The 15,140-nt window shown below is 32.7% G+C and overlaps 1 protein-coding gene across 9 annotated transcripts in view; it reads left to right on the top strand.

Annotated features, from left to right (window-relative positions):
• LOC110992953 (uncharacterized protein CG43867) overlaps positions 1–15,140 on the top strand; it is a 240,978-nt gene that overhangs the window by 146,097 nt on the left and 79,741 nt on the right. The window contains exon 1 of one of the 9 annotated variants that reach the window (XM_045628541.1): positions 12,171–12,316. The exons of the other annotated variants lie outside the window; for them this stretch is intronic. Coding sequence (XP_045484497.1) covers positions 12,236–12,316 — 81 coding nt within the window. The 5' untranslated portion in view covers positions 12,171–12,235. Of the gene's footprint in view, positions 1–12,170; positions 12,317–15,140 lie in introns of those variants that run through there. 9 annotated transcript variants of the gene reach the window in all.

Below are 15,140 nucleotides of genomic sequence, written 5' to 3' on the forward strand. Positions count from 1 at the left end.
GGAGGCTCACCTGATGTTAAGTGATACCGCCACCCATGGACACTCAATGCCAGAGGACTCGCGAGTGCGTTGGTGGCCTTTTAAGAATTGGTACCCTCTTTTCTTGAAGGACCGATTTTTCTATGCGCACGATTACTCATTCTTTACATCTATAAACACGATCTATTAATAAACAAGTAACTTAATTGAAAACTAGCAAATAATTACCTGATAGAACAAGTTTAATTAACAACTATTAAGTTTAAACTTCGAAAAACTTTTGCTTATTATGTACTCGAAGTTGTGCAACATTAATTGCACATTGCAGAGATGATTTTCACGTGAGTTTTCTTCATTTCCACTCTGTTGAAGTTTAACGTAGTGTAGAATTAAACTTAAGTTTTACTAGAAATCAGTTTTATCATCTTTTGTAACAATAAAAATTATTTCCTCCACAACTATAATGGACTCGTGGATAGGGGTTTAAGTGAACAACTAATTAAAGATTTAAGTCGGCTGGTAGATAGTTCAGGTGATCATAGCTGTTGTTTTCTAGCTCAAATAAGATATATATTAGCACAGCCACAGATACCAAACTTTTTTTTTTCAATTTTTATTACTATGTAGTTTAAGATTATTGTAAATACTGTTGATGTCTTAAATAATTGGTGTCTAGCCCTTTTAATGATATGCAAACCAGCAATAGCCTTCTGCGCCTGAGACGGTTATGAAGTCTAAAAACTTCCAGTTTTCTCACAGCTTTATTCTCACCCTACAAGTGTTTTATTTAAATTATGTAGAAAGAAATTTTTGCTCAGACCCGATTCAAAGCATTCATTAAGCTTCATAAAACACTGCAATATATTTAATAATCATAATTTCTCATAGGTGATTTTGTTCGTTTAAAAATGTATTTAATTCAATTGGCAAATAAGTAATATTGAATAACTGAGTTCTTATTAAACTAAAGTTATATATTTTGTCTACAGGATGTGTATAATCCTGTTGACATGTCCAACATTTGTAAACGACTGCTTAGTAGGCAACAGACGTAAACAATACTCCGACGCATGTGCAATACTGTCTAGAATACTTAATTAAATGCTAGGTATTGTCGATTTGGTTCGATAGTATATTCTTAAACCGATTATAGATTTTGCGGCTGGCATATGCCATTAGGAATAAGGAACTTGTGTGCCGCTGAATATAACTCTTGTATAAATAATTATTTAAAAAAACCCTTTAAATGTAGCACCGTTGCTGTATTTAGCATGTTTTTGGAATCGACTTGGAGATAAGACCTGCAATTGTTTTAAACACAGTAGTATACCGTCTCCCTCCCTTAAAGGCCGGCGCCAACTTAAATACCGTCCATGGGCATCGATGACTGCCCTTTTTTGGGTGCCCCGTATGCTCGTTTATTATATAGAAAAAATCACGTTAATTTTTATTTTTAAAATTCTTCAATAGATACTTCAGTTGATGAGATGATTTAATGTCTTGCAAAATTCGTGAATGGATAGTGTATTGTCTACTAAAAAGCCATACAGGATGTTGGAGCTCCAAATTTTCTTCTGACATACGGAAGTCATTCTTAGCGGTAAGTTTAGACTGAAGTGAAGTTTATCTTATTAACGTCGCAACTTTGCTCCAAATATTCTTGAATATGAAAAAGGAATGACCTATTATGTCGACTTTACACGAAAAATCAATTAAGCATTATGGAAATAAAAATCTTGTAGTCACGTCTAATTGATAAACTCCTTGACTTTTGAAGTTTGCAAAAAAAGGACATTAATACTAACCTCTCCTAAATGTCTAAATTAACAGCTAATTAAGTGCTGGGACTTGTACCGAAGTCGGGGAATAATTCTAGTTGTCGAACGGCGTCATAGCACCATTCACAACGCTCCGTGGGTGTGGTAAACGCGTACGTGGGTTCGTTCCTTGACCTACTAACAAAATATGCGACTATTGCATATTAAACTAACCTGTTCGATATAACACTTTATTGCTTTGAAAAGAAATTTACAAATTTCAATTGTACGTTATTTTCAATAGCGGATTACTTTAAAAGACTACAGTTGTTTTGGGCTTATTATTAGGAAATAGCCTTCTGTGCCTAGTCGCCGTCGATATTTGAATCATCTTAAAGTCTTAGGACGTCCTAAGAAACTTAAATTTTTGGTTTTGTATGAAATCACTAGGGAATATGTTATTGGTTTAGTTTTCGCAGCGCATGGGATGAAATATATTTTATAGGCATTTTTTACACCTTGGGTTACATTGTTGTAGTAATAGTAGGGCATCTTATTATTTTTTTCTTGCAATTTAAATAGCCTATGTTTATCAATGATAATGTAGCATTCAAATGGTGTTGTTTTTTTAAATCGGTCCAGTACTTTTTGAGCCATTTCGTTAGAAACATAATATGTCCTCCAGCTAGCCAGAAACTAAGTTTTCTGGGTACTTTGCAGGCTTTACAGAGTGACGTCCCTCCTCCAAGAATATTTGCCACCTTACCACCGAGCAAACCACAGCCTTCGAGGACAGTTGACGACTTATTTCTAGGGACAAATGACTTTCTGTCGCGCCAAGGGCAAAGTCAAAAGTCAAATCATTTATTCCAATTAGAAAACCTGAAATGGCAGTTTTGAAGATGAAGTAGAAATTTTTATTTAGGATACTGGCCCGTAATGTCCGTAATTTTAATAATGTTTCTGAGCATAGTAACTAATATAAAATTCTTCAAATGAACATAGAATTTACTACACGATAATACACACACAAACAGCGCAACAATCAAAACTTAGTTTAATTACGAAACATTACGCTTAGCCTAGGCCTAGGTATACGAAATAGGAAGTCTATACCAGAACAATGTCATGCCAAGTGTCACTGACCTCGCATCAGCTGCGCAGTAGGAGCTAAGGCTTAACACACACGAGGCAATAATCGTTACGACACAGTTACAACGAACATTAAGCTTATAGAGGCAAAGCTAGAGGACTTATTTGAAGTCAATACGAGATGTATTTTATTGTCCACAGATAATTTATTATTCTTAAGACATAGGTTTGTGATATCAAAATATTACATCGAAATGAATGAAAGCGGTGTTAAAGTAATTAATCTTAAATATATAACTCTACTGTACGTGTGTATGTCACTGAATTCCTTTCAAGCGGCTGGACTAATTTGAATACCTTTTTGAAATGAAACTTCATTAGGCGCATGAGGGTATTTTTTTACGGAAACGTTACGAAAATGTGCAATGTTTTTGTTGAAAAAAAGGGAGAGAGCGATTGAGACAGAGATTGAGAAAGAGCGATCAAGATAAAATACACGCTATTGGTTAATGTATTATTTTAGTAGTTACATATAAGAACTTTATGGCAATTCTATCGCACAACGTCTTGTGCAGTAAACGCAGATTTTTTTCAATTTATACTATAATGTAAACGGTGTAAATATAGATATACAAATACATGGAATTATTATATCCTGGTACATGATAATCTATTGGGGCTTTTACCTTAGTAATAATTCATAAAGTAGGTGATCAGACACAAGCCGTCGATTTTTTGGGTGTAAGGTGTTTCCCAACCCATTTCTCTTGCCTTTCTAAAATTCTGAAACTCGTATCCGAAATATGTTAGGTTACCTATTTATTATATTTATCAGTATTTATACTGACATATATGTTAGTCAGGTGTTAATAGTTCCGATTCACCTTCTCCTTGTCAAAGTTAGTTAAAAGCTGCTGCAGCGTTGAGCTTTGTCATGTTGCTGTTGTAAAGTTTTGAATCAAACATGCTTATTACTCTGCCTCGAAGCGTCGACAGAATAAGAAATTCATAATTTCACGTAAATACTGTTATTTTTCTTAAGTAAAATAATACAAACATTTATACAGTATTTACAATATTCTTAACCTATACATAGGAATAATAATTATAATTTAAAACTGATAAATAGAAAATTTAAAACACATTTTAAAAGTTCGGAACCTGTGGCAGTCAATAAAAGAGCGTATCAATTCTTAAAAGGCCGGCAACGCCCTCGCGAGCCCTCTGGCATTGAGAGTCCATTGAGGTCCATTGGCGGCGGTATCACTTAACATCAGGTGAACTCCTGCTCGTTTGCCCCCTGTTCTATAAAAAAAAGTATACTTGGTACCATTTAATATAAATCGGAATATAACAAACAAATATTAACAAATTTCCTCCATATTAAAAATAATTAACAATAATTAAAAAGAAAATTTTAATTTCAAAACCATTTGGCATGGCATACCTTTAACGCTGGCAGCATTTTCTCACTGTATTGCGATACTTATTCGTTGGTTCGCCAATCCCAATCCCTCCAATTAATTAAATTGAATTGATTTTATATTTATTATGTTTTATATTTATCTTATATATAAGTATAATAAAAAGTATATTGAATGTACATTATAATACTTCTTGCACTTTACTCCTCATAGTTTTTCTCTTACTAGGGTTGTCTGGAAGAGATCGCTTGGCCGATAAGGCCGCCCGTTACATCCCTTATAATTTGTGTGTGTTGCGTTATTTGTTTTTTTATTGCGACGAAGTGTGCGTAAATAAAATGAATACTGTCAATTGCTTAGTACAAATAGCCTGAAAAGTTTATCAAAGCTTCTGTATATGTAGTACTTAATCCCACAATCTCAAACACAACCCACACTCGTATAGTGTTTCAAGTTCAGATCATTAATCTAGGACCTTAATATCAGTAAATTCTTTAATTAAATAATCAAGCTAGAATATATTAAAACATTTTTTACCCATTAAAACCTTTTACTTATAAAATTCTCCAGATCTAAGTATGTTCGTCACGCGATGTTCCTTTGTTTTCCGTGGTTTACAGTCTTCTGTAGATTTCCTTGAAAATATGCTATGGTACACTAAGCTATTATATTCAAACTTGAGAAGTGTTTATACATATAACTTGCGTTTTGTAATAATTAGTATAAGTTATTTAGTAGACTGTAATAATTCGTTTATTTGAAAAAAAAATTGATTCATTTGGATTGATTTATTATGAAAATAATCACACAATCAGTTAAAGGTTGATGGACTTAGTTTCCGCACTTAGACTGAGAATCCGTTGTGCTGGCGAACTAAGCCAGCCTAGTTCATTCCAGAAGCACGATACTTCTAAAAATTTTGCAGGTTTCGCGGACCTCACAGCTGCAAAATGTCTGTACTTTTGTTAGCCACAGCCTCGCATTCTAAGAATACATAGGTCACTGATTCCTCTGCGCTGAAACACGCTTTGAAGGGACTGCGTCTAGGACAAAAATATGTTTATTAAGAAGACAATGTTCCGTAATTGACCGAATCATTATTTGAGATTAATATTTCTGTTGAGGCTTAGAAGTCGCTTTGCTATTAGCAGGTTAGCTATTGGCAGAGCCATAAAAATGTTGTTTTGTATATCAAACATCTTGTATTTCGTAGAACAATGTTTTTACACAACTATTATTGAATAGTTGTTTACGGACTAGTATAGTCTATTACTAACCTAAATTCCTGATCGTGTCGGGTCATTGTCTTCGCTTTGAATAACCTTTTGTTACGATTGTTACGTAACGACAACGACCTTTCTTGCTTTTGTTTACTATAGTAAACATAGATTGTAGACTATGATAGATCCATATATATATAGAACAATTCAAGTCTATGGTTACATCAGTATATAATATTTTACTAGCCGTAAAGGCTTATTCATAGACCAATTGTACTTTTTATTAAATGGACCTGTATTTTGAAGTCGTCATAAAATACTGCTTGCATACATGTGAAACATCAAAGGACGTGTTTATAAGACAACATCAAAATTGATTAAGACAATTTAATTAGTTGATTAATATTAATGTTGGCACGACAGAAGACATAATTCATTATTGTAATTGAGTCCCGGATATTCGAATAAGGATGGAAATTAAACGAATTTTGGCTCATAATTAAAATGCAGATCTGTACTTTGTTTGTCGGCGTATTTTAGTTAGATAGTACTGATAGTAACATAAAGTAAATGTAGTATGAAATATACAATAATTTGTATTGGGCGTTGAAGTATCATTCGTTCAACCGAAAATCAGATCAAGCCAAAAGGTAGCTACTGGTCATTTATACGATAATTATATATTATATGGTCCTTCGAGAAATAGCGTACCAATTCTCAAAAGACCGGCAACGCACCTGCTAGCCTTCCGGCATTTCACGTGTGCATGAGGTATCACTGAATATCAGATAGCAAAATAAGTTACAACGACAACAACAACAAAATATCTTTATTTATCTAGGTAAACAAGTACACTTATGAACGTCAAAAATTTTAAATTAATTGTAAATTTACATTTACTACCAGTTTGCAAGTTAAGGGTAAAGTCAAAGTTACTCCTTCTTTTAATTAGTTTAGTGTTACTAAGACAATTTTAAATATACAAGTATTGATTATCTAAACAAATAAACGGAATCAATTAAATACGATTTAGACATAATAACACTTAGAACCTGAAGGTTCTTTTGAAGATACACAATTTTGTTAGATACTCGAAGAAGGATTCATATCTTGAGGCAAAAGGGGTGTACAAACAAGCTGACAAAGTTTACTCGGCAAATACAATTATCCCGTACCGAGATTCACTAGGGTACCTTCGCTTATTTATGCATGGATTTTTAACTAACGAAGTGAAAATCTTGAATGAATTTAAGAATTCAAGAGTCTAGTGCGAAAAATCATCGCATTTTTTAATTGTAATTTACTTATAAAGCTGTCAAAATTTTTAGATACTACTTTAGGGTTTAAGAGGTAAATTAATAGATTTTAAATGTTATAAACTAAGAAGTCCTCACAAATAAACGACTTCATAATAATTTTTTGATAGTCTGATAGATCGTAGGAAGGGAGCATTGTTTTTGTTATAAAACTATGACACGAGTTATCTATTAGCTTCTATTTGCTGGTTGTTTTTTATATATAGTCAATTCTTCATCAGAGACAATTAATGAACATTTTTGATGAGAAACTTTTCAGGCGCATAAACGACGACAGACGTCACGAAGATGTGCAGCGTTTTTGTCGCATAAGCGAGTGAGACCGATTTAGAGAGAGTGAGAAATTATTCGTTAGAAGTTACATACTAGAACTTTAGATGGCAATTCTGTCGCATCACGTCTTGTGCAGTAAACGCAGGTGTTTAGTTAATTTACAAAGAAATTTCACTTCGGACATGTGTATACTGTACGCATGCACTATCTATGAGTGACTAAATTACTTACATCCTAATTCACAGTTCGCTCGCAGTTAAAATTTGCGGTCTCATTAGAACGTATGTGGTCAACTATTACTCTGACATGCGTGACGGATGTAGACAGTTTCAATTGTGAACATTTAAATTGATTTAGGGATACACCCTTTATATACTTATGGGATTGTTAAATTGGAGATAACTTTCATCATTTGGAAAGACAAACGCACTCACACACAGTTTCACGTTCCTCACAATAACAAAAAACTCAGTTTTGTTTCGCGCAGCCCGGACATACCACGACCACTATTTAAGCCTTGGCGTGTTTAACCTATCGAAGAATATGTTCAACAGTATTATTAAAAATATCCATAGCGCTAATTCATCTGCATCAACACACCCCACATGTGTGTATTTAAGGATGTGTACGTGTTTATATACCCTCACTTACTCACCATCACACGATACAGTCGAAAAAGTTATTACTTAGTTAAATTTTTTTCATTATGTTATGGATTTTTTCATTTCGAAAATGTTTCATACTTTTTGAATTTATTATGTATTTCATATTTGGCTACATCTTTAGATTAATTGTTTTCTATTTAACATAATTTATGTTAGGTGTAGGATTACGAAATAAATAAATCTCATGAAATAAATAGAAGTAAAATACAATACCAACATTTAAAAAAAAGTAAAAATACTTAACTAAATATGATTAAATATAAAGGTTTGTCTAACTGTATTTGTTAAAATAACGCGTAAACTTTAAACCAGTGTTTAAAATATCAAGGAAACGGAAATATAAAATATAAGGCCAGGAACGCACCTACTAATCTCGTTGTCCATGGATATATATATGTGTATACATTCTCTCGACTGAGTTAAAATGTAATTTCATACAAATGAATATTGTAATCCTCTTTTACATTAAAGCATTTCAAAGTATGAATATTTAATAAAATATTATTGTGCAATAAAGTCCAGATATAATCAGATGCGAGATACGGCTTGGTTCAAGCTAATTGCGAATGCAAATGAGCTGCAAGCTAATGCGCTAAGCTTGAATTATGCCAGACATTTCTTATAGCTATAGCTCGCATAGTTTGACGGTGATTGGATGTTTACCGATGCAAATTAGCTGCAATTACGAGCTGATACAAACTTTTGTACATTCTTTTGATTTTATACAAATGTACGCGTTTCAGTTGACCTAGTGGCTTAACTGTGTAACTGACAGGCTGAGATATGATCAATTCCCGGCTGCTACTAATAGACGTTTTCTTTCTATTGCGCAAACATTACTTGCTTCATACAGTTAACGGAAATGATGAGAGAACCAAAAATGTATGACCGAAAACTCTAGGACATTTGGTCAGTTTTTCCCGCGCAACCCCACTATGTGGAACCGGCTGCCCACTGGAGTATCCCCAAACCAATACGACTTAGATTAAGAAAAGTGCGTACCAATACGTAAAAGCTCGGCGAAATACCTGTGAGTGTCTATGGCCGGGTTAAAAAAAGGCACAGAAGGCAGATCTACTTAAAATAAGAAATAGATACAATATCAGGTGAATATATGGTTAAAGTGTATCATTACTTTATCTGGAACCATGTTCATCGAAGTACGCGTCTATAAGAGTTGTTCAGATTCATACCTAGAGTGTATCACCTAGACGTCTGACGAATCACTTCTATGTGGAACGAGCTGACGGTAGAAGTATTTCTAATCCAATAGAAAAGAGCGTACCAATACTTAAAAATATGTCGGTAAAGACTTGCGAGCTTTCTGGCAATGTATGATATCAATTGGTATAACTTAACATTAGATGATTCTCATATCCGGCCCGTTCCATATAAAAAATAAATAAACGATATTATAGAAGTCAATTTACATATTGGGTAGCAGATTAATACTATCTTCTTAATAACTGTATGTAATATGTGTTTTTGCACTTCTTGCCTACCTTATGTTATTTAATACATTTTTTTTCTTTAAACGTTTTTTTCGTTCTCACAGTTGTTGCCTGAAAGAGATCGCTCGAAAGGGATAAGGCTGCCAGTTGCCCTCCTTTTCATTTAATTATGTTCAATTTTTATATTGTAATGTAACGAAGAGTTAATAAATAGAAAAAAAATCTTTTCAAAAATAAAAATACCATTAAATATGTACCTAAAGATCGATTCTTTTAAATTTGATCAAACTTTTCACTTTATATCATCACTCCCATTATGCCTTCAAGAACATCAATCTTCGTCCATCAATTATGAGCTTAACTCGCTCGGGACGGTGAAACCTTCTATTAAATTTGCATTTTGAAACATTAGTTTTAAATTAACTTTTTTTGGCATGTTCAATTAAGTAATATTTTAGTAGATTCTGTATAAATTAATTAACAATTAGTGCCAATCGACAGAGTCCTGTAGCAAACCTGTTATTTGTGTGCAGCATACTATTGCAGTGTGAGCCAGGCTTAAAGGAGAAAAAAATAAACCACATAACGGATTTGAACTAATTTGACATTGAAGTTTTATTTATTTTTTATTTATTTCAAACATACACACATTATCTTTACAGCCTATGCCAATACGACAATGTGGAGAGACATTTAATAAAAATATAATAATGTACATAAAAATTCGACACATAATTTACACAATATCGCTACTGTGAATTCACTCTGCGAACATACAAATATGTCGATAGTATGTTCATGTTATAATGAAGTATAAGATAAAAAAATTATAATGAAAATGGCAGCTGGTAGCCCCATCGCTTCGACATATATAGATAATTTATTTCTGTGAAAATGTTTCTTTATTGCATTCTCATGGTCAACACAGCAGTTTGACCTGACATAATTTTTGACTAGATTTTGGTGTTGATTTCCTCCCCAGTCAACTTCATTATTTACTGAGGAAAATGCATTAATAAATGCTTAACTTTTAAACAGCTTTAACTATACTACTCTATTTAAATAATAATGCTTTTAGTATTAGTAATATACCACAAAAAGCATACATACCTACCTAGATTTGGTTTAAAAGCCGCATGTAATTGCGTTAGGGAAAATGTTCTATTACCAACTCTGTATAATGTCAAGACAAAGAACCTTAATATACAAAGACAGACAAAATTTCATCAAGATTTACGAGCTGGCCACTATAATGTAATTAATCTATGAAATTCATGGACAATGGTCTACATACAAAACACAATATATGCAAAGTCATACTTACACAATCTCTGTTTACACAGTTTGCCAGTGTGTTAGGACCCTTCCGTTACGTTGAACTTCGCATAATAACGGTGGTACACATATGAATCTCTAATCAAATCAAAAATCAAAAATCATTTCATCATCATCACTTATGAACGTCAAAAAAGAACTATATAATTAGAGTGTAATCTATGCTTAAACTAAATAATGCGTATACGTTAAAAAATGTCTTCCATTTTTGAAATTTCGAAATAGGAATTAATGTTCGTGTTCATTTTTTAATATTTAGTCATTTCTGTATTGAACACTGTTGGCCTAGTGGCTTCAGCGTGCGACTCTCATACCTCAGGTCGTAGGTTCGATCCCCGGCTGTGCACCAATGGACTTTCTTTTTATGTGCACATTTAACATTTGCTCGAACGGTGAAGGAAAACATCGTGAGGAAACCGACATGTCTTAGACCCAAAAAGTCGACGACGTGTGTCAGGTACTGGAGGCTGATCACCTTCTATTAGATTTAAAAATGATCATGAAACAGATTCAGAAATCTGAGGCCAAGACCTAAAGAGGTTGTAGCGCCACTGATTTATTTGTATTTTATTTCTGCATTAGTGATTAACTTAAAACTTTTTACAATAATTGTATTTGTAAATATTGTTTCCTTAAATACTCATGTAAATAAGAGAGTGAGTAAATTTAAAAGAGAATGACAACCACACCCACTTACCCGTTGAGGATATTAATAAATACAAGAGAGAGAGAAATTTAAATGTAGAACGTTAAATTTCAGTTACTCAAATGTACTTTTGCTTGAAAATACGATACAGCGTTGCATTCTCACATTTCCTTATCATTTTGACATAGACGCTTTTCTAAAAGAATATTGTCTTTCAATGTTTCCATTTCACATTTTCCGGGTGCCTTTTGATCTTATAAATAATTTCGTTGAAATTTCTTTGAGTTTTTAAATGAAGCGGTTTCATCGTTCCTTTTTTAACTCTGTTTTTGGTTTATCTGTTGCGGGTGATACAAATCATCAAATTAAAATATCGTGAAATATTGTAAAAGCATAAAGAGGTTTAATAATTAGTCGTTAAAATTTATTTTAAAGATTTATTATCTACTACCAGATCTTACGGACATAAAAAATCTAATATGGTAAATAATTTTCGACTTCTCTTGAACACACAAAAAATTCATCAAAATCTATTTTTTTTTAACAAAATGTAGGAGTTTAACTACGAATGCACAGAAGAGCTATAAATATATATATCAGTTTATTTGCTGTTGACTGCAGTGCTATCGGTCGGGCTGATTTGTGAATCTAAACGAAATTCATTCAAAACGTTCCAGCCGTTTAAGAGGAGTTCAGTGACAATCGTACTGTAGAATAAAGCATAAATTACATTTCTATATCTACTTAATATAATTGACTATTACTCCCTTATTTTTTATTTATTTAAACTGTTATTTCTCTTATATCAAATTAGGTTTAAACTGAGTTGAGAAATCGCATGAGTGCTTTTGTTCACTGACTGGTTTATGGTTTTTAAAAGGTACTTATATAACAATTTATATTATTTATTTGTGGTTAGATTTAGTCAAGTAAAACGGCAAAATCCTTTATCTTTGATCTTACGACGCCAAACATAAATTACAGAAAGTGTTTTAAGTATAATGTGAAGTGAAAAAAGTGCAAAACAAAAATATACTGAGTTAAAGTAAGTGATGTGTGAAAAGTGGGGTTACACATATGACGAATAACAACAACGGATTGAATGGCGGCTTGCCAGCTGCAGCCGACATGGATTCCCTCGAAGAAATGCTGCGAAAGGTAGGTTATTCATACCCAAGAAATTTCTCCATAATGAAGGCTTTTTAGATTGTATTATAAGTAAATATGGGGCAACTCTACGAGGGCATCCACAGTATTATGCATCGCGTTCGGTCTTGATCCTCGTATTTCACCTCTCTCCATCTTTTCTTTTGTATAAAACAAGGGGGCAAATAGCAGGAGCAGCTCCTAGACATAAGAACAGTACTCCATGTGGGGAAGTCTTTCTGTCTCTCTTTGCCTGATCTGCGACAGAACGACGCCAGTTTTGCTTGGGACGGTTACCAAACAAGCGCCGGCTTGGGGTTATAATTTGTATCACTTTGGAGTATATGTTCTATCCATATCAATTCTCTTGTTCTTCTAGCTGATTGGCGTTTCTAGGCAGTGTTCTCCAAAGTTGCTCTTTAGAGATCTTGTCAAACCCGATGGCGATTGCCGAAGACTGCGGTTTTATTGGATGCTTAGCCGTCATAGGTTTGACAATGTTACTTGAATAAGCATTATATAATAAAAATCAGCTAGTGTCTTATTAGTAATATTTATTATATAAGATATTCAAATTAAACCATTTTTTAAAATTATTTTATTTGTATTTTTATCTCAAATTAATATAAATACTTTTACATGCGCTATATCTTATACTTTAGGTAATCTACAAACATAACAGTGTTGACCTAGTTGTTCAAACGTGATAAACAGAAAATTCAAAATATTATTAATAAAACCATAGAGCCTGACATGACATAGGCATAAAGAATAGAGGCCAACAATACATCAAAATAATAAAAGGCACTGGCCACTATTCATCATGGCTAGAAGTGACGTGTCACTTACACTGAATTAATTAATACTTAAGCATTCACTTCTACTGGCATGTATTGCGTGGACCATACATTTGTAACACACCTTTTGATTGAGTGAATTTAAAACACTTCTTAAAAAATAATAACCATACAATCGTTTTTATTTTTAATATCCGTTCCAGGGATTGCACACATTTGTTAGTTACGGTACTAAACGTCAAAACTATTGGTCTCAGTATAATTTCTTTTAACAGGCAAGTACGCCGTCGACTGATTTGTATTAGGTTTAAGGTATATCCGTTTCCGGACGATGTTTCCCTTACCGTAGGAGATACTGTTTAATGCGCAAGACAGAAGGTCTATTGGTGCACAGCTGAATCTGAAGGTTGAGAGGCTCAAGCCACTAGGCCCACATAATTATTTTATTTATTTATTTATACTTCGTTGTAGTACTGATAATACTATTAAAAGAAACACTAGTAACACAATACATTAAAATTGCATGGGATGAAACGGGCGGCCTTATCGCTAATAAGCGATCTCTTCTTGGCAACCCCAGTAAGAAAAGAACTAAAAAAATAAAAATGATGAGTGCAAGAAGTGCAAGAAGCGCATAACCAAATCTTATATAAAAATATTCATATATAGAACCTTAATCTAAAGAAAAACAAAAAATAGAATTTTATAATATAATATAATATATAAATATAATAAATAAATATAATCATACCATTAATTTTAACAATACAAACATACATTGTACATACAAGCTATTTTCAATTTGTCTTGTATAATATCGATTTCCACGCGAAGTAGCGGACAACAACTAGTGTTTAATAAGCCCTGGCCATTACTAAGGCACTAACGTAATATATGAGCTACTAACGCCCCGCGGTGCTACTTACCCTAACTACTAAGATGCATAGCAGCCTCTCCACAGTTAATTAAATACGGTAATTTATGCTTAGAAGCTGGAGTGCATTCCGTCCTTGTCTCTGGAATATTGTGAATTAATATCGCTGTCTATGGATTAGAAAATAAGGAATCTGTAGTTTATGGAATAGGCAAATCTTTTTTATCTTGTACCATAAATAATATACGAAAAAAGTTCTTGATACTTTATTGGTGTTAACTGATTTGGTAAATTAAAATAAATGTGAGGACCACAGTAATAATAATAATAATAAAGTTATCTATAGGTACAGTATGTACATGGTCTTCATATATAAGTTTAATTATTAAATTAATGTATACAAAATATTGTAAAAAGTATTTTAAAAGAGCAAGTTTGGAGTTCCTTGCATATTCTTCATATGAAACTACCTTATGGAACCAGAGTCATGTTTTTGTTTGATAATTATATGTGCGTATGTATATTTATATTATATATTTGTATATAGATATAAAACATGACTCAAAAAATGATTAATCGGTTTAATATGAATATAAATTAATATATAATATAAATTAATAAAATATATTAATTATTATTTTCTTCTTGTGTAATTAAAAACTATTTTTTTATTTGAAATAATTAATTTTTCATCAACCCGTTCATTCGAGTAAATTGTCACGCGCAATATTTGCTTCGGGCTATATTTTCGTAAAATCCTGTCGTCACGCTCTCTGAATTCAGCCTTTAAATGTGTGTTTCGATTTATTTTATGGGACGAATAATATCTTTCTGCTATTTTAAAAATCGTTATTATATTTTACGGAATATACTATTTTAAAACACAAACCTGTAATCAAATCTGTAATCTCTTTGTCCCTACGTGTGAAGTTCTTTTTTTAAATTTTGTAGTGAACAATTCTGAAACGATTTTCTTCTAAAAATTCTGGTTGACTAAAAAGGATGCATGGAATTCCAAACCTTTTTGGTGAGCTGTCGCAGTTTTTTACAGCGCCGTGTTCGCGCTTTATTTTGATTTTGGAACAGAATTCAAGAAGAGTTAGAAATGCAACTGAATGCATTCGAAATTTAAATTTTTGAATTTTATCTGTACAACGCTTTCGTC

This window comes from Pieris rapae, chromosome 6 (genome assembly GCF_905147795.1).
Source record: "Pieris rapae chromosome 6, ilPieRapa1.1, whole genome shotgun sequence".
NCBI classification, from domain to species: domain Eukaryota; kingdom Metazoa; phylum Arthropoda; class Insecta; order Lepidoptera; family Pieridae; genus Pieris; species Pieris rapae.